Consider the following 23,461-nt stretch of genomic DNA (forward strand, 5'->3'; position numbering starts at 1 on the left):
AAGCCCCAGAGTGCAACGTGATGCAAAGCTTGAAAATTTGGAATAGCTGAACATAGCACTTTAACAAGGGACGACCTGGGAGCAACGCAAATGTGAGCATAACGCTAACAACACAGACCTCCCAGCAACTCGCGAGAGAAGGTGGGGGAGGGCTGGTGGTTTTAGTGGTGTTTGCGGTGAAGGGGTGCGGGCGGCGATTGTGTTGGAGGGGGGAAACTGCTCTCTTCAGCAGAAAAGACCTTGACATTTTCTTTGTTTGTTTGGACTGGGGAAGAGAGGAGGGGAAAAAAAGAAAAGTTCCTGAACTGTCACAGGCTTGAGCCAGATTACAGAAGAAAGAAAAAAGCCAAGTCAGTCAGCTGGTGTCCTTCCTGCTACAAAACACACACACAAAAAGCCGTGCTTGTAAACCCCACCCATAGGGAGGCTGAGACGCCTCCAGGGGCAAAAGTACAGCGAGAGAGAGCGAGCGAGTAGGGACTCGTGGGGGGAGCGGTGGAAAACAATTCAAGCTACTGACAGGAACCCCCACCCCTTCCTCAGCCGGCAAGGACCCGTCAGATATCGCTGTCGCGATAAACTCGACTGCGGCGCTTTGGTAAACGACAGAGTGACCTGCAGACCTGGTATCCATCAGCAGCGATCACGTCGCCGGTGAACCTGTGGGCCGAAACCATTTTTGCTTCGTGCGCGGTTTGTGTGTGTGTGTGTGTGCCTGTGCCTGTGTATGCGTGTGTCGCGCTTCCTGTCAGCCCTGAGACCGGTTTGTCGCTGGCTGCTCTTAAAAAAAAAAGAAACAGGAAAGAAACTTCCTGCAGAGGACGACGCGGAAAACTGAGCCTGAAAAGACCGACGGTCACAGGCGGGAGGAGCAGAGGAAGCCACCGGTCGGAGCAGCCAGCGTGCGGCCATCGGATTGTGACTGGAGATGACTCGAGGTCCGCGTTTCACAGGCTCCTCAACGTGCAGCAGTGACGTGACTCTCGCCCCCAACCTGTTTGGGTTGGTTTTTTTAATATAACTTTATTTATTGAACCGATTTTTAGTTAACATAATTTTTGTATTTACTTCCTCGAAAGTTAATGAAGTGCTCGTCCGAGCATGGGTGTCCAACTTCCCCGAGAATGCGCCGGGAGGTGAACGCGGTATCTGTGGCTGTCGGAGGTCTCGGGCAAGGATAGATTGGAACAAGAAACTGGACCTCAATCCTTCCTTCGCATGGGCTCTTCTTTGTTCTTTGGTTGTGATTTGGGGAAAGAAAAAGAATACTCTACCACAGTTGGTTCTTCCGTGTGCCCTTTGGTCCATCTACTTAGAAGATAACATTTTTTGCGAACCTGGAAAAAAAATAAGGTGGTTTCTTGGTCGTGAAGTTGAATTTATTCCTTCCTGGATCATCTGGTGTTTCTCACTCATACCCTTGGCCAGCCCTCACTGCTTCCATGAGCTGGGCAGAGAGGAAGGTGACCCCTGTGCCCGTGGCGGCCTTCCATGGAACCCCTGAAGAATATCTTGCTCAAGGCTCCAATCTCGCCCTGGAGTGGCACGCGGAACCAGAGCCCGGTCGGGGCTTTCACCAACCCCATCTGGACGGCCCTCTTTGACTATGAAGCCAGCTGCAGGGATGAGCTTACCTTACGCAAGGGTGACCTGGTGGAGGTGTTGTCCTGGGACTCTGCCATCTCAGGTGATGAAGGATGGTGGGCCGGCAAAGTCAACAACAAGGTGGGCATCTTTCCGTCCAACTATGTCTCTTGCAAGGCTCCTGCCTACGCTAAGCTCTGCAATGGCGATGTGGCAGAGGTGGAAGAAGCAGCAGCGGCCGCTCGCCTGCCCGAGGTGGATTTTGGGGAGCTGCAGCTCGAGGAGGTGATCGGAGTGGGTGGTTTTGGCAAGGTGTACAGGGGTAGCTGGCAGGGTGAGCTAGTGGCCGTGAAAGCTGCCCGCTTGGACCCTGATGAGGACATTAGTGTGACTGCTGAGAATGTGCGGCAGGAAGCCCGCCTCTTTGCCTTGCTCCACCACCCCAACATAATCGCCTTGAAGTCGGTGTGCCTGCAAGAGCCGAACCTCTGCCTCATCATGGAGTATGCCTCTGGCGGGGCACTCAGCCGAGCCCTAGCCGGCCGCCGCATCCCACCACACATCCTGGTCAACTGGGCTATCCAGATCGCAAGGGGAATGTGCTACCTGCACAATGAAGCCATCGTCCCCATCATACATCGTGACCTGAAATCCAACAACAGTGAGTACAATAACCTTCCATTTCCTCTCAACTCCCATGTCTCTGTTTTCACTGAAGGCAATGTTTTAGCTGCTTGAGTCCATTTTATGTGTCGATACTTGTTATCTTCATCTTCTTGAACCAATGCTAGTGTTTGATTCCCTAAATCAAATTTGATGATGATGATGATATATGGAGAACGAAGCACCCTAAGGAGTGGGATTCTATAAATCAAACTTCTCCTCTAGTGCAACTTTAGAGCTCTCCAATTCTGAAGGTTTTATCCCCCCCCCCCCTGCTTTTAAAGCAAGTGTTGGACAACTTCATCAACAGTTCACTTTAGGGAGCAAATACATAATCTCAAATTAATCCAGGTTTACGTAGCTCGTCCAGTGTTCTCACTGTGCCTTTGGGACTTCCAGGTCTTTCATTTATAATTGTTAAAACCAAAACTGCTAGTACTGGATTGCAGCTGATAAGCTACTCGAACAGGACGTGGGACAGATTAAGATCTATGCATAGAATATGTATGGATTTGTCTGGGTTAAGGTTGCACTGTTCTGCAAGGCAAAGGAAAGGAGGGATTCTAAATATTATGTTTGCCCCGCTATTTTTTATTACACGCTTATATACGACTTGTGTTGGTAATTCCCAGTTGAGTAAATCGGTGATTTTAAGATCGAAGAGTGCATGTGCGAGGACTAGGAGTGGGAGGCCCAGTAGCCCAAGCAGAGGATGGCAGTAGCCTAGAAAAAGAGATAATGGGGAATATCTGTCTAACAGTGCCTCAAAGCCAGAACTCATCAAAAGAGAATGAGAAGGAAAAGAGGTAGGAGAACAAGTGAGATTGCTCAAGTTAGAACTACATGGACAACGCAAAGTATTGTAGTGTACAGACTATGAGGTTCTTCCTAGGGTATATGACTGGAGGTCAGCCTAGTGCCTCCCTCATGTCAGGTACGAGGTACAGGTATACATAACGATTTCTATAGATGTTACTTGAAGCTACAGATTTTTAGTTTTATAGTGTAGTAAGAAGTAGGTATTCTATTACCCGAATCATTGGTTTTCAATTTATCGACTTCAGGAAATAAAATGCTTAATTGGTTGTGCTAGGGTCCATCTGGTCGCTTCGGGTTAACACACAACTCTGCAGCAAGTGCTTACCTCAGTGAGTTACTGGTAAGTGCCTATGGAAGTCCTAGAAAGCTCATCAGACAGATGCCCTGTTGTCACACAGAGCACGAGAAACAGGTGTGACAGACTTAGCGAGTAATTTGACACTGGGACGTATGGAAACGGCAGCTCTTGGTACACCATCAGATTCTAGGCCTTAAATACCAGAAAAATAGTCTAGTCACCTAAAGACGCCACATGAGACTAGATCACAAGCATTAGTTAGCGTGGTTTACATTGGAGGCTGTCTGACACAAGATCATTTGGAGAAGGTAGGGCATTACTGGAGAGAGCAGTGTATTTTCCTCTGCTCTCTCTGGTTCTAATTCTCTGGTTCTGTCTTCAGTGCTCCTTGTAGCCCAGACATCCTGATGACTACTCCTCGAGGACCACTCGTTTTGCCACCCTCAAGTCTGCCTCTTTTATTCTCTGTGGCTCCAATACCATAACATTGTCGTGTGTGCGCTTCATATCCACATCAGCACCAGGTCTGTCTACTGCACTATATCAGAACCCTCTCTGTTTCTCCATCGGCCTAAAGAATTTCCTTTCTGTCCTCCTCTTTTGGCAAAGGCTCCATCGTCCTTAACAAGGTCCCTTTGACGTTGTGTGCTAAATCACTGTAGATCCTTATCTCGTCTCATCTACTCTTTATGACCATATCGGCTTCAAACCTGCCTTCCGACTTGCTATGTCTCTGCCAGTGCTTAATTTGTAAAAAAACTAAACTAAAAAATATGTTCCAGGAGGCCACTTCAGCTTGTACCACACATTGCCCCTACCATGCTGCCAATGATAGTAACAACACAACTACTAACCATCACACTCCTACAAGTGTGACAATTGGGACTGTTCCAGGCCCCTGAACCTATAAGAATGGCTTGGGTGGCAGGTAATAGTCATTTTTAATGTAAACTGAATTAATAATTAACTGTTATTGTGGTCATTTCTAAATTAGTCAGACAGCTCCACAATGTGACAATTAAGTGCGGTGCCGAGCACCGGAAACGTCAGGCTAAAATTAAGCATTGGTCTCCACCACTTTTGACTGATCTGTTTTCACACCTCTATCGTTCCTAGATGTCACCTTAGTTATTACCTTTATTTCTGTCAAAAATATTTGCTATAGCTTAATTCCCCCAGGCCCCTACATCTGCATTTTATATCTGTCACCATTAAATTAGTCACCTCTACTTTTGTATTCCAAAACCCTGGGTATAATCTCTGGGTCTAGCACTAACATCACTTGACATGTATGTGTTTGGCTCTATAGCCGCTTCACCATATGTCTCTTATTTGTGCTCTTTCACTTCACCACGGCTACAATTACCCTATCTGGCCTTCATGGCCCTGTTCCTCCACAGTCTGAATCATATGATCTTCACAGCTTCTATGTTCTCTTGAAACTAAAAGTGTTTATTTTAACTTCTGGGAGGCATTGTGGTCTACTGAGATAGATATTCAGTTCAATCAGAGAGGTGGCAGTGATACGAACTGTCATGCAGGTGTTTTGTGAGGGCTTTCCATGGTTAAGCCACCTGGACTAAAAACAGATTTTTTTCTTGAAAATATTGGAGGAACTCCGAGAGAGACATTGAATATTTTACTGCGGTAAGAGTCTAACTCAGGAAGGGTTTTCAAGTAAGACATTCAGCTCAATGGGTAGTGTGCTAGGACTTACACTAGACCTTTTTGTACATAGCAGTCGTAGGATCTATGCAAGGACCAGAGGGTGTCTTGCCAGGTAGTGATCCACCCCCAGGTGGGTTTAGTGTTCGAAAACTTCAAAACGTGTGAAATGAGGCACAGAGGGAGTCCCAAGTTTCAACCCATTGTGGTAATCCAGAAGGAATTTTATTTATATTTTTCTGTTAGCCACTTCGTAGCCTTAAATATAATCCACATTATCCCTGCACTAGGCTAGGAATATCCCCATTGTAGCAGAGGTGATAACCCTGTGGATATCTGGGGTTTCATGAAACATTTCCCCAGGAGCACGAAGGCAGAGCTTCTTCTTGTTGCAAAGAGGGCAGCGGGTCATTAATACAACTCCGATCCCAAAACTGCAGACACCAGGTCAAGAGCAGGACCTAGTCTGTCTGGCCAACATTCTGAGATCTGGAGAGTGTTTCTCTGTACAGTAACTCTATACAACAAAAGTGATCTCTTTGGTTGCCATTAATGTTTCAAGAAATGTAAACTGCGAGAAAACAAGCTGCTGAGTAGACACCACCCAGTATTGTAAGAAGTTCAGGGTCACACCAGTGTGCATGAAGGACACGATGCCCAGCATGGGAATAGGTGATGGCACACAACACACATGGCCTTTATAAGAACTTACTGTTTTCATGCAAGTCAGCTCTGTAGTGCCCCTGTGATTTTGTGATCTATCAAATGGCTTGCAGCTCTTCGACGCCCATGGGTATTAAGTGCTATATCAACCTGTGCTTCAAAGGGGGGACCCAGAACAGAAGGAAGGTGGAGGAAAAATTGGATTGCATTTTGAGCGCTTTGTAAGGAGGGAACAAGAAGTGCTTGGCACACTAAGAACAAACATTATGTTTGGATTATGTAAATATTTTCACATTCTGCTTTTGAGACTTGGGCTATAAGGAATGCTCATTTTCTCCTTTTACAGAAAATGATAACAAAAAGTACCCTGCTTAGTCGGTTCCTTTCCTTGAGCTCCTTTCTGCCTGAAGCTGGTTCAAAAGAAATTAGGACAACAGCATTCATCAGGCCATTCTCTCCTGTCCCACTCCGCTTTCCTAGTAACCTCTGCTCCTCTGATATGGTTTTGTTTTATCCTAGGTATGTAATTCTGTGGCTTTGCCCCAATTCTGTATCCTCGTCTCTCTATCGCCACAACTACTCCAAGGCTGTCTCAACCTGCCCCAGCTGGGCTACTCACTGCTCCCATACCCACCAATCCCAATTTGCTCCTTTGCCATTACAAAAGTGGATCACAGACATAGTATGGTGGTAAAGGCCGCAGTTTATTAGCATTCAGCAAAAACCTTGACAAAAACTCTTCACAATACTAGTGGGTCGTTAATCGGCCACAGATCATACATTACCAATACTCCCAAAATATTAGAATCCTCGCTGTTTACAAGCAGAACCAAGACATCCAGCCATAAATCATCTTATAACAGCACCATTGTTCCTTTTGTGACAGTTTGTTGTGCACCGCAGATCTAGGTTTTCCTTCTACCGATTTACGGTATTCGCGGCCTCTTCTGGCTGTGCCTGGGCTGCAAATGCCGTGTCTGCCCTGCCACGCTCTCTTTTGCTACTTTGTTTCCCCTTGGTGTCCCTGCCATTAGGCATCCCCAGGACTGCCCATTTAGCAACTCCTTATCCCCTACCGGCCGCCTTTCAGAGATATGTGGTGCAAGCCAAATGGTGCTGATCCTGCCCTCCAAGCCAGCTGCAACGCCCACCTTCCTCAGTGGTGTGGGTGAGACAACAATGGCGCATGGCAAACACAGATGTTGCTCATGCGCACACCACTTTTTCAACTGGGATGCCCTGCGTCTCTCGCCTCTGATTGACCCATTAAAATTGGGCTCTGCAATAACTGTGCGCGCACAGTTTTGTGCATCAAGCCGCAGACCAAGCTGCTGCGGAGGAGGAGATGGATGCCTCTTGCCACGTCCGCCCTCCTCTCTGTATGGGGCGCCACCTGTTCCGCGGTCTCACCCCTGGAAACGTTAGCAGTGGCCCTTCGATGGTCCATCTGTGTCTCTCCTACCTCTCCTCATCCTCTTTCTCGGGGTCATTGCTGCTAGGTCTGTCTGTGCTTTCTTCTGCCTTTTTATGGCTGTATTTCTATATATGTCTGTCATCTGGTTTTTCGATAAAGCCTTGTCCCTAGGTCTGCTCTTCTATGGAACCAAGTTCCCATGATCTCGCTCTCTCTCCTCTGCTGACTATGGGCTCAATTCTGGAGTGCATACTCTGCTTTTCATGGCTCCTTTACCCTAGGCCGGTCAAGGTTGCTCACTATCTCTCACTCACCCCTAGGTCTGTTGTCGATGCTGATTGGCTTCATCTACCCATGTGTGTCTCCTCCTCCATTCATAATTTCTTACCTTATCGATATCTCACTGACTGTGCAAAATACCACTTTGGAAACTCCGTCACAACTCAACATTCCTCAAATATAGCTGTAAATATATTAACTCTAACCCATGGGAGTACGTAGTATGTGTTTCCTGTATTGCGACTCTAATGTTATGTAATCCCCCTCTCTTGGGTGAGATGATTTTGATTCTTCCAGAGGATCTGTACATAAAGTATTGAACTTAGAAGAACCTTCCACGTAATTGGAATGTTTGAGCAGCACCAGCAGTTATGTTAAGAAACCTTCCCGGTACTTCACGTTGTGACATTCAGAGACTACATGGTTCTAGAAAACAAAGAGGAGGCACTGAGTAAGCTATCACACTGCAAAGAAAAAGCCAAGGACTAGGTAGAAGCCCTGCAGCAGGGAAATTTAATTAATTAATGCAACACACACTGACACCATTGCCTTTCTATGGCAAGACTCGGATAACTTCCTGCGGGGAATGTGCCCTTGTGCCTCCCACAGGTGCACCCTCCGTGTCCTTTTATAGGAGACAGGAAACAACAACCAGGCCGGACTGTGAACCCAAAGATTCCCTGGGAAATTCTGTCAGACCAGTCCCCGTACGGTACATAGTGAGTGCAGAGAGTGAGCCCAACAAAACTAAGGAAGAGTTGGTGGAATTCTCCCCCCAAGAAAATTTGGGCCAAAATTGCGCATTCCACACCATGTTTTTCATTATATATTCAATTGTATTAGATTTTAAAGCTTAGTAAATGATGACCTTGGAGTGCACCAGGATTCAACAATCTTTGTTGGGGCTCTTAAATGATGCCCTCACTATCACCTTCCAACAGTGGCCCTCATCTCTCCATAGCCCCTCTCGCACATGCATTTCATTTGTTTTATGGCTCCTCTCATACTAGTGTAGGGTGTCGGAGCACTTCAGTATATAGAACATTTTACATTAGACAAAGGGGACTACAAGGTATAGGATTCAGGTCATCCATACAGGTAGGCATTTTTTAAGAGTGCCTGGTCTGGAAAAGCACAAACCCAGGATTCAGAACGCAGCACAATGGTTTGGCTTTACTAGTAAGAATTTATTTCTAACTAAACAAACCCTTTTAAGCAACATTAGGATAATGAAAGACTCCGGGGAAAAAAACAATTTCTAACCTGTACCATGTAGTTTGCATGCAGCTCTTTGATTACACTTCATAGCTCACTGTGCTAGATTATGATTGTAACTTATGAACGGCACAATACCAAAAGGGTGTCTGTGTGAAAAGAAGTAACTCACTAAGCTATGCACGTAAAAAACTGATCTTTGATATGCATGGAACACGTTCTTTGCAGCAGGCATATTAACTCTCTGCACTATCTTAGATGAGTCAAAGTTACCACTAGACAAAACTCTCATCTCTCTCCAGCAGGTACATTAATCACTAGTTATCTTGACACTTTTATTGTTGCCGGAAAACTACTGGTTTTTGAAGGAATTCTGCAGCTGGCGCTTTCAAAACGACTGTACTGCTACAAAACCGTACTCTTACCTCCCCCACCCCCAGCCTCCCGGGGAGATGCCCATGGGGATAGCCCGGCCTTGTTGACAAGAACCCATTCATTTCTGACTTCCTTCTTTATTATCTACCGCTTTCATATTTCTTCCATTCTCTCTTTGTATTCCCTTCCTCAGCCCGCTCTTTCCCTCCCTTGCTTCAGGTGGAGCTGGGAAACGACCTTTGGGTGACATTAGGAGCTAAACTAGCAATATTCGTGACAAGACATGCCTCCTTTTGGACCTAGTGACCCTCTTTACCCCATCCATCCATGGAAAAACCACACACATGAAACGTGGGTGTCTGCAAGACAGGTAATGCAGGGCAGGTAAAACCTGCCACTGAAACACGCCTGGCGCCAAGTTTTCCGTGACATGACCTCGCGAGTCTGGTCACGCTAGCTGCAGAGACGCGGGCAAGTGACACCTCCTTCAACTCACCTTTCCAAGATGGCGCTCCACGGTCCTCGCTATCGGGGCAGTTCTTCTCTTCCGCTAATTGCGGAGTATCCGCCAATAAACCAGGGCGGTTGTGAAAACCCCTTTCCCACGCAACGCCCCCAGAAAGCTTCCCATACACTGCTGGAGAGCGGCACAAGTGGGAACTGTTGAAAATGTATATTTGTTTCTTTCAGTTGGTTGGGCATAGCGGGAGCAGAGCAAGGGGTCCAAAGGGGCAAGCGAGTCTAACAGGTGTTAGACCTCACTGCTTCTCCCAAGAGCCGCACGTAGCTCTCCGGCGTTCTGAGATGTTACGCTAAATTAAACAGATAATATGTATCGCAGGGGTAAAGTATTAATTGTGACACTAATCACACAAACCACCCAAGGATCGACTCAAGAAGAGGGTGTGACAGTTCATTGGTTTATTATTTCTGTCTCTTTAGACACGTCTAACTGCTGCTGCGAGCGCTTGTTTTGGTAAAGTATTTTGCTGGGAAGTGCAAATATTAGCCGTTTAGAGTGGGATGCGGGTATTTTCCATATGAAAGGCTATGCCTACTTAGCCCTCTCACCCGCTGGGTTATTTAACCCTTGATTACCTACATCAAAAAAGGCAGAAAGCCAGGAAATAAGTTTTATTATTTTGCATTTCACAAGCCTGTGCTTTGGAACTATGACATAAGAAAACGGCATTGATTTTTGATTTTTCCAACCAAATGTGTTTCATTGTGGATTGAAAGCCCCAACATGCGAAGTGCTATTGTTTAAAATGTGTAAGTTGGCCGAAGGTGTTCTAGATGACATGGAAGTCCTACTCTGCTTTATTTAAAGTTTTATTTTTTGTTGCCATCTCCATTTTAAATACTGCTTGTTTCACATGTAAAACGAGAAATAAACTCTGCTCACATATTTTGTAAGATTCACTCACGTCATGCATTAAAACAAGCATAGTCCTTGTAAATCGTTTTTTTTGTGTAGTGAAATGTTTTATATTCAGCTTCATAGCGCAATCAAGGTACAACATGCACCAGTGCAACACAACCTCTCCTAAGGCAAAGAACAGGTAAAGGACAGCTGGCTGTAGTAGCAGGGATGCCACACGGTTCTGTCGCACTTAGAGAACAGATGGCTTATACACTAAAGAGGGAGTGAGGCATTAAAGGATTGTTCTATGCTCTCCATAAACATACAGGAAAAAAAACCTCTTATGACATTGCCCTGCGTTCATGTACTCCAAGGATGATGCACCCTCACCTACCTAGCGTGCAATTCTTCACAAATGGGTTTCACATCAAGCACTGGAAGCATCCAAGGGTGCTCTTCTTCATCAGTTGTACTCTCTCATAGTTGTAGGCTCTCTAGTTTGAGTGATGTTATGTCTCGCATGCTGAAATTTATGTTCTGTATTTGTTAAAACTGCCAGATCTATTTAAAAACTGCTCGTGGGTGAGCTAAAAATACTTTACAGGTGCCACCCTACCACAAGATTGAAAATATGAGGGTCAAGCAATGGGCTCTGCTTCTCATTTCCATCAACCTGTTTGTTACTTTAATATTGCCTCCTGGGCATCAGGCCTCTTCGTAAGGACTATAGGTATTTCACATCGAATATTGTGAAAAAATCCCTCGCTTGTAGAGTATTCTCACCAATCTCAGGGAAGGGGGTGCAATTTCCTGGAGCTCACTCCTTGAGGAGGCCTCTCAACATAGTGCCAATATAGGCAACTCACCCAACATGAAGAACATAGCATGCACATCAATAAATAAAGATTCAAGACATGTTTGTTGGGAAACATTTTGCTGCAGGTTTTATTTATACCAGAAATATGCCAACGTGGTGGGTTAACTTACGGGCGATCCAAGGTGAAAGTCCTAAAGGAAGAGTGTTGGGGAAATTTGCAAAAGGTTGCTCTATTAAAAAAGTATGCAGGCGTTTTGGTCTTTGATTAACGCACCCTTTTAAAGAAATGAGCAGTCTATCACCACAGGCACACACGTTGAACAGGAGGAATGGGTGACCCACTTTGAAAATCTATTTGGAGCTGATGAGATGGTAACTTTTCAGTGTAATCCTGTAAATCTAGAAAGGGCAGGGGGTGCTGACAGTTTTACACACGAAGAAACAAAATATGCTCTAAATCAGTGTAAACGTGCAAAGGCACATGGACCAGATGGAGTCCCTGTTGATTTGTTTTTAGAGAACCAAGATCTCTGGGCCCCGCTTTTAACAAATGTTTTTAATAAATTTGCCCAAATAGGTGCCCCTTCTTTGTGGAAGACCACTGTAATTGTTCCTATCTACAAAAAGGGGGATAGGTAAATTCCGAAAAATTATAGACCTATCCCTTTGATAGATTCTACTGCAAAACTAATGGGTCGGCTGCTTTTAAACCGATTGGAGGAATGGGCCCTAGAAAATAATATAATTACCCCATGTCAGTTTGGCTTCAGAAAAGGGAAAGGCACTGTGGATCAGTGCCTGAACCTGAGTCTAATTATAGCAAAATATACGGCATTTAAAAAAGGCAATCCCTATCTTGCCTTCATGGATCTGTCTGCAGCCTTTGACTGTGTGGCACAGCTTAGGCAGTGGCAGATCATGGAGGCAATGGGGATTGACCTGAATAATATTAATATGATTCGTGACTTATACTCAGGTGCCTCAACCTGTGTTCGCTATGGAAAGGGAGGTGAGTGTACCAGGTATTTTAAAATTGCTAGAGGTGTGAGGCAGGGGTGTGTTCTCGCCCCCTTCCTATTCGCACTATATACCAATGATGTAGAATCTGCCCTGCTGGGATCTACTCCAGATGTTCCTTACATTAATTCATTACAAGTACCAATACTATTATATGCGGATGACGCAGTAGTTTTAGTCCGCACCAGCAATGCGCTGCACCACTTAGTATTGGAATAAACACAATTTATGAACAATCTGGATATGAAAGTTAGCTATGCAAAGTCTTTTATCCTAGTGGCAGGCCCAAAACAGCGAAAACAGCCCCAAATTAACACTGAAGGGGGCAAACTGGGAGTTGTCGATTCTTTTAACTAGCTAGGGATTATTTTTGACTGTCAAACTAATTGGCAAAACATGATTGTAAATAGGGGAACACAGATGGAAAAGAATATTGGGACCCTAACTAAATTTATTTAAAAAAACTAGTTTAAAACCTGTAGATGTAATAAAAACAGTGTATGAAGCTAAGACGGTATCTGCTGCCACTTATGGAGCGTCTGTCTGGAGAACCAGAGATTGCGCAAAACTGCAATCTATTGAAGATCACTTTAAAAAAAAAAAAAATTCTCTGCCAAAGTCATGCTCCAATTTTAACTGCCATATGGTATTGACAGCCCTTTATATTACTGATAAAATCTCTGTGGCACCAATTTTAATCTGGCACTCAATATGGCGTAAGGAGACCCTCTCATTGACCAGAGATATTATAAAGGATCTTTTGAAGTTAGATGGGGTGGGTAATATCAGTTGGCTACGCTATGTCGAATCGACTCTGAAAATAGCTGGGTTACATCATCTCTTCGCCGACCCTACAACTTGTTTGTCCACTTCTAAGAATGACTTGAAAGTTCATTTGCTGTCTAATTTGCAGGCAAGAAGGGAGGCTCTAAATACTAAGCTGTCGACAGTTAAAGCATACCTGGCAGCCCCTAGCACGATGCAAATGGATATAAATTCAACATATCTATTATTCGTCACTAATCTACAAGACAGGTATATTTTGGTGAGATTCCGATTAAATTATATCCCTTTGATGTTGGGTCTTCCCTGTAACATCTATGTTGCCTCCGATCTCCCATTTTGTAATTGTGATGAGCGATCTATACAGAATGATGTGCACTTTCTGTTTATTTGCACATTTTATTGTGATGAAAGGAAAAGGTTTATTATCCCCCTCATGCGTAAAATGAATTTTAAACAGTGTTGTGTGGCCCTTTACTACCTGCAGTTACTGTCTGACCCTCTTACCTGTTTATCTTTGGCGTCTTTCTTTTTATCTGCCCTAAAAAAAGAGACGTTCAATCTGTTAATCTTCATCTTTTAAAAGAGGAATCCATTTATTGTATTGTGTTTATAATTATGTGTGTTTACACTCTTAATGTGGCAATTTTCTATAATTCTTTGTATTTTAACTTTACTGTAATGTTGTGGAATGTTTTTTATCTGTAGTATACTTTTTATGCCTTCATTGTGTTGGCGAAATAAAGTTATTCTGACTGACTGACTGACTGACTGACTGACATTGCCCTGCGTTCATGTACTCCAAGGATGGTGAACCCTTACCTACCTAGCGTGCAATTCTTCACCAATGGGTTTCACATCAAGCACTGGAAGCATCCAAGGGTACTCTTCTTCATCAGTTGTGCTCTCTAGTTTGAGTGATGTTATGTCTCGCATGCTGAAATTTATGTTCTGTATTTGTTAAAACTGCCAGATCTATTTAAAAACTGCTCGTGGGTGAGCTAAAAATATTTTACAGGTGCCACCCTACCACAAGATTGAAAATATGAGGGTCAAGCAATGGACCCTGCTTCTCATTTCCATCAACCTGTTTGTTACTTGAATATTGCCTCCTGGGCATCAGGCCTCTTCGTAAGGACTATAGGTATTTCACATCGAATATTGTGAAAAAAACCCTGGCTTATAGAGTATTCTCACCAATCTCTGGGAGGGGGGGTGCAATTTTATCGAGTACCACTCCTTGAGGAGGCCTCTCAACATAGTGCCAATATAGGCAACTCACCCAACATGAAGAACATAGCATGCACATCAATAAATAAACATTCAAGACATGTTTGTTGGGAAACATTTTGCTGCAGGTTTTATTTATACCAGAAATATGCCAACGTGGTGGGTTAACTTACGGGCGATCCAAGGGCAGGTAGCGGTGACTAACCGCCCTACCCGCCTGATGAGCCAACTGCACCGTGGCCAACCCAATCGGTGATACCATTTATGTACCATTCAGCCTCCAGATCGCCCTGTAACTCCGCCTGCAACACAAATTAACAAGTTAACATGTTCCTACCCTACCAGCGCACCCCAGCCAACACGCCAGGTATGCGGTAGGGAGGTAGACGGTGTGACCAGAAGACACAAAAGGAAAGCCAGATGGGCGGGGGCAGGTATAAGTACCTTGCCCCAACCCTCTGATGTGCTGGACGTGACGGCTCTGACACGGTGCTCAATGTCCCCTCCTCTCCATCAAGCCCTCAGTACGCCTAGTACCTTAGAGCGCTCTGCGACTCGAGGACGGCCATTGAGCAAGACTTGCATGTGCCCAGCCATAGGCAGGCTCGCACCACAGAAAACATCATCCCGACATATGATATTCATTGAAAATACCCCCGAGGCACTTGGTATGTAGTTTAGTACATTGCCGTAACACCTCGAGGCCCGTGACTAACCTTCACACCCCCCATTAACTCTTTGCCAGTATTTACCATAGCAGCCCGTCGATCATGTCTGCATCGGCCGTGGTGAGGAACATTAACCCCCATGCACCCGTGCTTTACCTCTAGGGTCCGTGCTTTCTATCACCGGGAAATTCCGCATTGTGCTCTTGCCCAAAGCTCATTTTACAACTTAAGACCTTGGGCTCTTTGCTCATTCTATCCCATTCACTCATCAGAGCCCGTGGATTTCTGTCGGCATCGGGTGCTACCCCCTCAGCCCCTATTAACTCTCCAAGCCCGTGCTCCCCTCCCCCTACGTAGGGCTTTTGACAATACGAACCCGGGATTCATCTTCACATTGGGCTGGACATTTAACTCTACGGACCATATCTAGACTGGTCCTAATTGCAGTGGTGGGTGCTCAAACTCACCAAAGGATACTCTGTGAGCCGATCAGTAGACCCGCTCCGACACAGGACAAAAAGACACCGAACAATAATACCCTGGAAAACAGATTGCATGTGCTGCAGACAGCCTCCAGGCCTCAAAGTACAAGCACATTCTACCTTATTGTGAATACTACAGAGATCAGAGGCCCAACTCACCACAACCAAACGACGCCCGCGGTACCTCCGGACCCAGGAACGCGATGATACACGGTAGACAGCGTGACCAGAAGGCACAAAAGGAAAGCCAGATGGGCGGGGGCAAGTATAAGTACCTTGCCCCCACCCTCTGCTGCGCCGGACGTGACGCATGACCCACGCCAGACTTTGGGGACTCACTGAGGGTCCCAGCCACTATCCTTGTTGCTGTGCCTAGTGTGGCACATGGGTGGCCGCCCTCTTGAATAGGCACACTGCGTGTGCCGCGGGCAGCCTTATACTGTTGGCAAGGCTGTCAGCACATGCATCGTGTTTCACAGGTCGAGTCAGGGGACAGCAGGAGTGCATAGGTCTTGACCGCAAACTATACACCCAAAACCAAAGCATCTCCTGCCTCACAACCGGTGCCAATGGGCAGTGGTGGTGAGGTGGTGATGGCAAAGTCCCATAATTCTTCATAGCCCCTCCTAAATCTGGTCTCGAACACCAGCCCCACTGAGGCAAGAGAGAACCGCTCTTAGCTCAGCCTGAACCTTTGTCCAGCTGCTAGCACTTAGAGACCTGCTAGTTATGATGATTATTCGGTTGTCCATGTATTGAACAATTGCAGTAACCTAGCAGGTTATTGTTATTTGCAGCCACAACCTTGGTACCTATGCTCTAGACAAGTGCACAGGGGCCAACCTCTTGAAAAGGTTTTGAATGCATGCATATCAGACTCTGTGCAATCACATCCTCGGTGCTGCAGCTGTTTAAAATGCTGAGGGCCGCTAATGGTGGGGGTGGTGTTTGCTGCTGTAACCTACTAAAAAATACAGCTGAGTATTTTGTATTTCATTATGCTATATGTTTAAATGTTTTATTTAGTAACAAAATATACTTTTTTTTAAATTGAAGGAATAATGATACATTTTGAACACAATAATTAATTCAGCAGTTTGTCATCTCTGCAAGAACGCAATTCAACTACTGTGGTAGAAAATACTAAGGTGCAGCTCTGCTTCTCTATTTTGTTTCCAATTTCTAAGGCTCTCTTATTATACTGGCCTTGATTTAGAGATGAATGGTATTGGATAATCCTAAAATTTGTCGAGGGAGTGCTACATCAGCAGAGTCTACTTGTGGCCTTCCCTGCAACTTTGAGATGTTATTGTGGATTAAATTATTAGAGAGGATTCTCCTCTCTATTAAGCATTAACTTCTCAAAACATAGACTATAAGGTTAATAATAAAGCAAAGTCTAAATGTATCTTCGTTTTTAAGGCACTGTGTGTGCTTTTAATTGGTGCTCCTCTTTTCATATGTTGCAATATGTTTATTCAAGGAGGTTGGAGTGTAAGGAATGTGCTCTGGTTCTAGTTAAGAACCTCACTCAAGCTGGGTTTAAATGAGTGCTTACTGTGACATCTCTGCAAGTATGATGACGTCATAAGGTATGGATCCTATAATCAAATTATATCACCCAATCTCGACATTTGCAACATCCTACATGTGGACTCCCACTATGATCATATTTTCTCTCTCTGTCTCTCTGTCTCTGTCTCTGCCTCTCTCTCTTTCTCTCTCCCCCCCACCCCACCTGGAGGCAGACTTTGTCCAGGTTGTCACCTGCCTCACTTCAGTAATGGCGATGTAGCTGGTTGTCTAGATTGCAGTCAGCAGCTCCCTTTTGTCTGCAAAATAATATGCTGATTACATATCATACTCCTGCTCTTTGATGTGTCCTGTCCCCATACTGTATCAACCTAATTCATTTGTTTCAAGTGTCCTCTCACCGCAAAGCCTTCTCCTCTCCTGTTTCGTCTACTAAACTTGGAAAGATCCCTCCTCATCCATGTTGTCTTTACTGGGGGATGAGGGATCTTTATCTGTGATATGTGTTTTAGAATTGTGAAACTTCCATAAGCGTGTGTAACTAACTTCATTTATGTTCAAGCCTGCATCCCTTTACTCCATCATAAAGTGGAATTTAGTTTATTCCTAAATTAAAAGTCAAAACACATACATATGTACCATATACAGTTTGTGATAAGTATAAACATTTACAATGAAATTACAAAATTTGAACATAACCTATTAATATTTAATATTTTCCCTTCTGCTGCTCGTAATTTGACCGTGGCCTTCAAACGCTGCCCCCAACCTCAATCGACCAAATTATTCTGCAGCATCAAGAGGTGAACATAAGCAGTTTTCAAATTTGCCTCACACCTCTGTTTTTTTAAACAGGCTTTACAGACATTCATCTTGGTACTTAAGGGATTTTAAAGAAAAATACAAAGTCCATATCTAATCGCAAAGACCCTCGCACCACTGGGACAAAAATGTCTGAACAACATCAGGCCCCCATGAGAGAAGGAAAGGCGGGCATTTTATATATCCAAATCTGAGCATTATCGATTAAATCTTGTTCTGGGCATGTTACAGTGCACAGAACGATATGGCCACGAATTGCAGGTTTCTGTATCTGCATCGATTCCCTTTTAACTAACCAAAGTTCGAGGAATTCTTTTGAACCCATACTGTACTTTTTAATAGTCAGAGTTTCAGATGCAGAATGGAGTGTAGGGCAAAATAGCTTACTGTGTGTTCCTTTTAAATAAATTAGACCAGAAATTTATGTAAAGCTACCCATTTGTAACGAAGTTGAACCAGAGGTAGTCCGCAATGGGGGAAATGCAGTGATATCCTGTACGTAAAGTAGGAAGCATTCTTAATGAATTGTATGCGCTGGTGTAGACTTGGGTAAATCTTTTCTTAACCCGACCTAAAAAATGAACACGTGAAATCCGCAAATTTACAATAACCGTTTAGAGGTAATAACAAGGGCACAACACCTCAGTGATGTTTCATTTTAAGAGCTATTGTTTGCAAGCACCCGAAGACAATGTTATAAAATGTACATGTAAACACTAAGGCGGCTGCAGTAGTGATCAAAATCCATATGCAGCAATTTTGTATCTACTGCGGAACATTCCGTGTTTTGGGAATATGCAGGTTTTCTTTTAGTCTCGACTTTCTGGGAATGATTGTTGTATACATACAAGGGGCCCTTCCTGATCGCCATTCTGGTAAAGTGGAATGACGGCTGTGGAAAAGGGGTGCATTGATTAGAAATGGTGCAACAATTTATTGAGTCTTAAATAGATATATGATACTTATCTAAAGAAATGTTATACTACTGTTAAGTTTAACATAAATTTTCTAACATGCTACACTTAAATTCTTCCTTGACTCCAGTCCATTTTCTAATTAACCAGTTAGAGCTTTGGCAGTTTCAGTAGTCCTGTAGAAGATTTTAAATTGGAAATTAATTTTGCCTTTTTTAATTCCTGAAGATGCCTTGCATGTGTGAACAAGAGTTTGAACTATTGGCATTTAAAATGTTAATGCCTTTAATTTATGTGTTAATTATTAAAACAGATAAATAAAAGACATTGTCATTTAAAATGCAATAGTTTAAACTCTCACAAATGCGAGACCTCTTGTATTGCATAAGATTCTTTCTGAATATTTCATACCGTACTGCTGATTGTAAAACCGGTTTAATGGTAAAGATAAAATATTAAAACTGCCCCAATAACAATACACTGGTCAGTAACTCTGGAAAGTTACAACACCGCAAATACACTGATCTTAAGTAGCCTTGGCCATTCACCCTTAAACGTATAAAGTTTTTCTAACATCTAAATAAATGTTCCGAGATACTAAAGTAGCTGAAAGTCTGTTGGAAATGCTAACAGACTGATATTAATTTTCATTTACCTCACCTATCCTTAAAACACATAATATCTTAGATTGGAGTTTGGCTTTCCATATCATATAAAAGAAGGTGAAAACACAGAAAACAGATTGACCAGATCATGTGGCCTTCACTTTTAACATACACAGTGGAGGCTCCTCGGCTAAGGTGGAGGAGCGTTGCTTCACTCCTCAAAAGAAAAAATAAAATGATAATGACATAACGTTATTATAATTTTAATTTTCCTATTAAAGTCCGTTGCGGGGTATGGTGGGTTTGGCCAGAGCAGTGGAAGGAGGAGTGGTTTGTACTCCCTAAGTGCTCATGACTGTTTGTTTGAGGGCCGGCCAAACAGTCATGCGCACTTTGCATGTTCCCCATGCAGACAAATCGCAACGCAGCATTGCAGCGTTGTGATTGGCTCAGTGGAGCCTGTGTGCCCAGGTGCTTCCTGCTGCCGCCGGAGCAGGAAGAAGGACGAGGACATAGGAGAGTCGGCGGCCAGCCGTTTCAGGTAAGTGCTTTTTTTTTTCATTCACTCCCCAAATGCCCCCCGCCGCCCCACTACCCCCATCCTGTAGCAGCCACCACTGAACATGCATATAGTGATAGTTAATATTCCTCATAAAACAGTTACCCAGCAAAAAATTTGAGGCACATGAGACCCGATGTACTAAACCACTTTGCTGCCTCTAACACTGCGATTCACAAAATCAGGGACTTTGCTACCTCAAAGTGACATTTTAGTATTCACTTAACATGTTCTGCGATTCGAGAAATGTTAGCAACTCATTCCTAATTTCAATTAGGAAGGGCCATGGTTGAGATTCAGTATGATAATGATCAATGGATTTTGACCACCGTTGCAGTTTCAAAGCATTTAAATGTTAGTGACTCCTCAGTAGGTAGTAATAGATTCACCAAAGAAAGCCCTTCTCTTTTGATCGTGTTGGGTAGCCTCAGGTGAAGCGGCAGGTGGATGGGAGGGGTAGAGGCAGTGGTCCAAGGGACCATTGCCTCCTCCCACTGATGTCTTTCCAAATGGGAAACCTTTATTTTTGAAAGCGGCACTGGTTAGAAAAACGGACTGCTTAAAAAAACCGAACTTTTCTTGTTTGGGGATGCAAACAGAAGATGGAGGCCTGCAAGGATCAGGAGATTAACATCTCATTTCTGTAGCCTATAACTGTGCTGCTTCTCCCCCTGCAACTGGATATTTTGTGATGTGACTTGTTAGTATATAGGTATTGCAAAATTAAAGACCGGTTGCAAAAAGTTGGTGCACAAAATGCGACCGCAAGTGTTTAGATTTAAGTCAGGCTAGGGGTGGGTCTTTGGGAGAAGACATACGTCACATCCATTTTCTCTTAAGAAGTTATATATTTATCACCAGACGTTTCCATGGTGAGGTCAGACGCTTCACGTTTAGATTCATAATTGTAATTGTTGCCAAAGGTGACACTGGAGCTGCTGTGAAGGTAGTTAAAATTACTGTGGATTTGCGGTGAGCTTTCACAACACAAAAACCACCACCTGCTCTCCTACAGCCACTCATTTTACCGCACTCTGATCATCTGTCCAACCCTCCCCCGACCCTATAGACCTGAAACTCTCCTCAGCATAACAAGCAGGTCAACTTGATGCTGAACTGAAAATTAATAACACTAGGGCTCCCTCCTGAGGATTCCTTTGTGGAGTAAAAGCTGAGCACTGCTGGACCACAAAATATCCTTGCCACCATTAGTCTTGAGAAGCTCTAGTGACGCTGATGATCGGTGATTACCAAGTCCATTTCTGGCAGTGGTCATCTTCTACATTCTTGAAATCAACAGGGGCGGCTCCTTCATCAGGGCCGAGGAGCGTCGCCCCACAACTTTCTCGCAGTGCGAGAAGCAGAAACATAAAATGGTAAAACTACCATTTTATGCTACTGCTTCTCGCACTGCGAGAAAGCAGAAGGGTATGACTGTTTGGGGGCGGGCGGACGGGCGTATCAGTGAGGAGTGGGTTGCCCAATGTTGTGGGCCCTGACTGTTTGGTCGGCCCTCTGGAGCCGACCAAACCAGTCATGCGCACTCTCCCTTTTCTCCATGTAGGCCGCATGCAGCCTACATGGAGAAAATGGTCTCCCCGTAGGCGCCGTGACGGGCGCCGTCCTTACCAATCACAACGCTGCCTTTGCAGCATTGTGATTGGCTTAGGGGAGGGACGCTGCCTGCTTCCTGTTCAGCAGGAGAGCAGGAAGACTGAACACGGCCTGGAGTCGCAACGTCGCGGGACCCGAGAATTAAAAAAAATATATTTACATTCCCCACCCCAGCAAACACCCACCCGCAAGTCATGCCGGCTGCGACTGGAAATCAACAACCCCGCCGCCCCCTACCCGCTCGAGCTCACACATCATGAAACACTAGTCACTGCTTGGGACATCTGTTTATGCCAGGCCCCTAGGCGTCACTGATTCCTCCACTATTGCATAGCTGTTTGTCAGTTTCCCCTCTCTGATACTGATCACTTCTCTAAGTGCTTGACTTTTACCATGCACAATTTAATTTATAGATTGGGAAGTTCTCCTTCCTACACTTCCAACCATGATCCACCTCTCTGCATGTTTTCTGACTGGGCTTTTAAACATCTGTTTCTCAGGCTGGTGAGTTGTCAGCAATGCTCAAAATATTTTGGACTTCTTGTGGAGACTTGAACATGTTTTTGTGTATTCCATGAGAAGATCAGCCGAAACAGGTTACCCCACTGATATTGTGTGCCATTTTCCCCCAATAATTCAGTAATTGTTCTAAAGTTATGGCCCCAGCCTCAGTGAAAGAGACTGATGTCCCACTCCCGCCTCCTACACTTCTTCTCGCTGGACCCTTCCCCCAGGTTTAGGCCTATCTTCTATCCACTAGAGGTATCCCACCTCCCACATTAACATGAAGCAGCATTCTCCGGGAGTTGGAGGTGCACTCCTCATCTGCTTCTGCCAATTCAGTGGCCTCAGCCTGCCATAGGATCATGGATTCGGGCCCTTGAGGGGACCAAGTCCCTTAGGATCCCACACAGATTTCACTTACTGGGGGCCAGAGCCACAGCTCTCATCCTCTTAGCAGGTTCTGAGTTTTCTGCACATCGCAGGGCCACGGAGTCGGGCCTTCACAAGATTGCAGTCAGCAGCTCCCTTTTCTTGCCATCTGCAGACCTCCGCATGGTTTTGCCATTTTTCAAGGATCTGCCCCACTAAAACATCTTTTCAGTGTCCCTCCTTGCAGTAATGCTCTGTTGATCATATTGGAGTATCTGTAGTGCACTGATATCTGCAGATGGAGAGGATCCTCTACAGCCATGTCCTCTCCATTCCCTCACGACTACTCTGAGAATTTGGCTTTAATCATCAACCACCAGCTAGAGCAAATTTTCCGGGTGGGTGACTCTTTAAAGTTCCTAAAACATAAAGCTTGAATTTACAGCTCAAAAAATATCCCAGCAGTAACATAAGTAATAAAATAAAACTCCACGAAGCAAGAAAAAAGTGCAGGACCACAGACTGTTACTAGGTGGCCCTGTGGAGTTGTAAAGGGACCTCTATTAGCGACAAAAGGTTCTGCATCCTTGATGCAATTATAAAGAGAAAGGTTGCAGCTGAGCATATGATTCCATTTGTTTTTATTGGAAGTGAGATTTTTGTTAGCTTGAGTTTTAAAAATGCACCATTGTTGTTTATTTTAATATTGTATTTTTAATACGCAAGGTAACAAAAATCTCACTTTCAATAAAAACAAATGGAAGCATATGCTCAAATGCAATCTTTCTCTTTATAATTGCATAAGGGAGCAGTACCTTATTTGGCTAAAAGAGGTCCTTTTCCAACTCCACAGACACACCAGCCTATAGTACTACACCCATGCCTTTTTTTGTGGATTTTCTTTTACTACTTATGCCACTGCTGGGATATTTGTTGATTTAAAAAAAAAAAAAAAAGAATTAAGAAACATTGTTAGTTGCAACGCCAATAGCTCAAACTTTCAGTAATGTGAAACCTATTGCATTGCAAATGCTTGTTTGTCTGTTGAGGCAGTGCTGGGCCTGTGACCTCCTGACATGACTGCTGTTTCGAAAGAGGTAAGCACCTGTGGCTTGGCAGTGACCCAAGAGGTACTAGTGATCACACTCATATTATCACAGTCTCTAGATCATTCTTCCCAGCCCTGTTCCCCAGGGACGAACCCCT

At 44.4% G+C, this 23,461-nt stretch overlaps 1 protein-coding gene across 1 annotated transcript in view; it reads left to right on the plus strand.

Moving 5' to 3' along the window:
* The first annotated feature begins 440 nt into the window (after nucleotides 1-440).
* MAP3K11 (mitogen-activated protein kinase kinase kinase 11) overlaps nucleotides 441-23,461 on the plus strand; it is a 188,153-nt gene continuing 165,132 nt past the window's right edge. The window contains exon 1 of the mRNA XM_085625821.1: nucleotides 441-2,245. Coding sequence (XP_085481947.1) covers nucleotides 1,492-2,245 — 754 coding nt within the window. The 5' untranslated portion in view covers nucleotides 441-1,491. The remainder of the gene's footprint in view (nucleotides 2,246-23,461) is intronic.

Source organism: Triturus cristatus, chromosome 9 (assembly GCF_964204655.1).
Source record: "Triturus cristatus chromosome 9, aTriCri1.1, whole genome shotgun sequence".
NCBI classification, from domain to species: domain Eukaryota; kingdom Metazoa; phylum Chordata; class Amphibia; order Caudata; family Salamandridae; genus Triturus; species Triturus cristatus.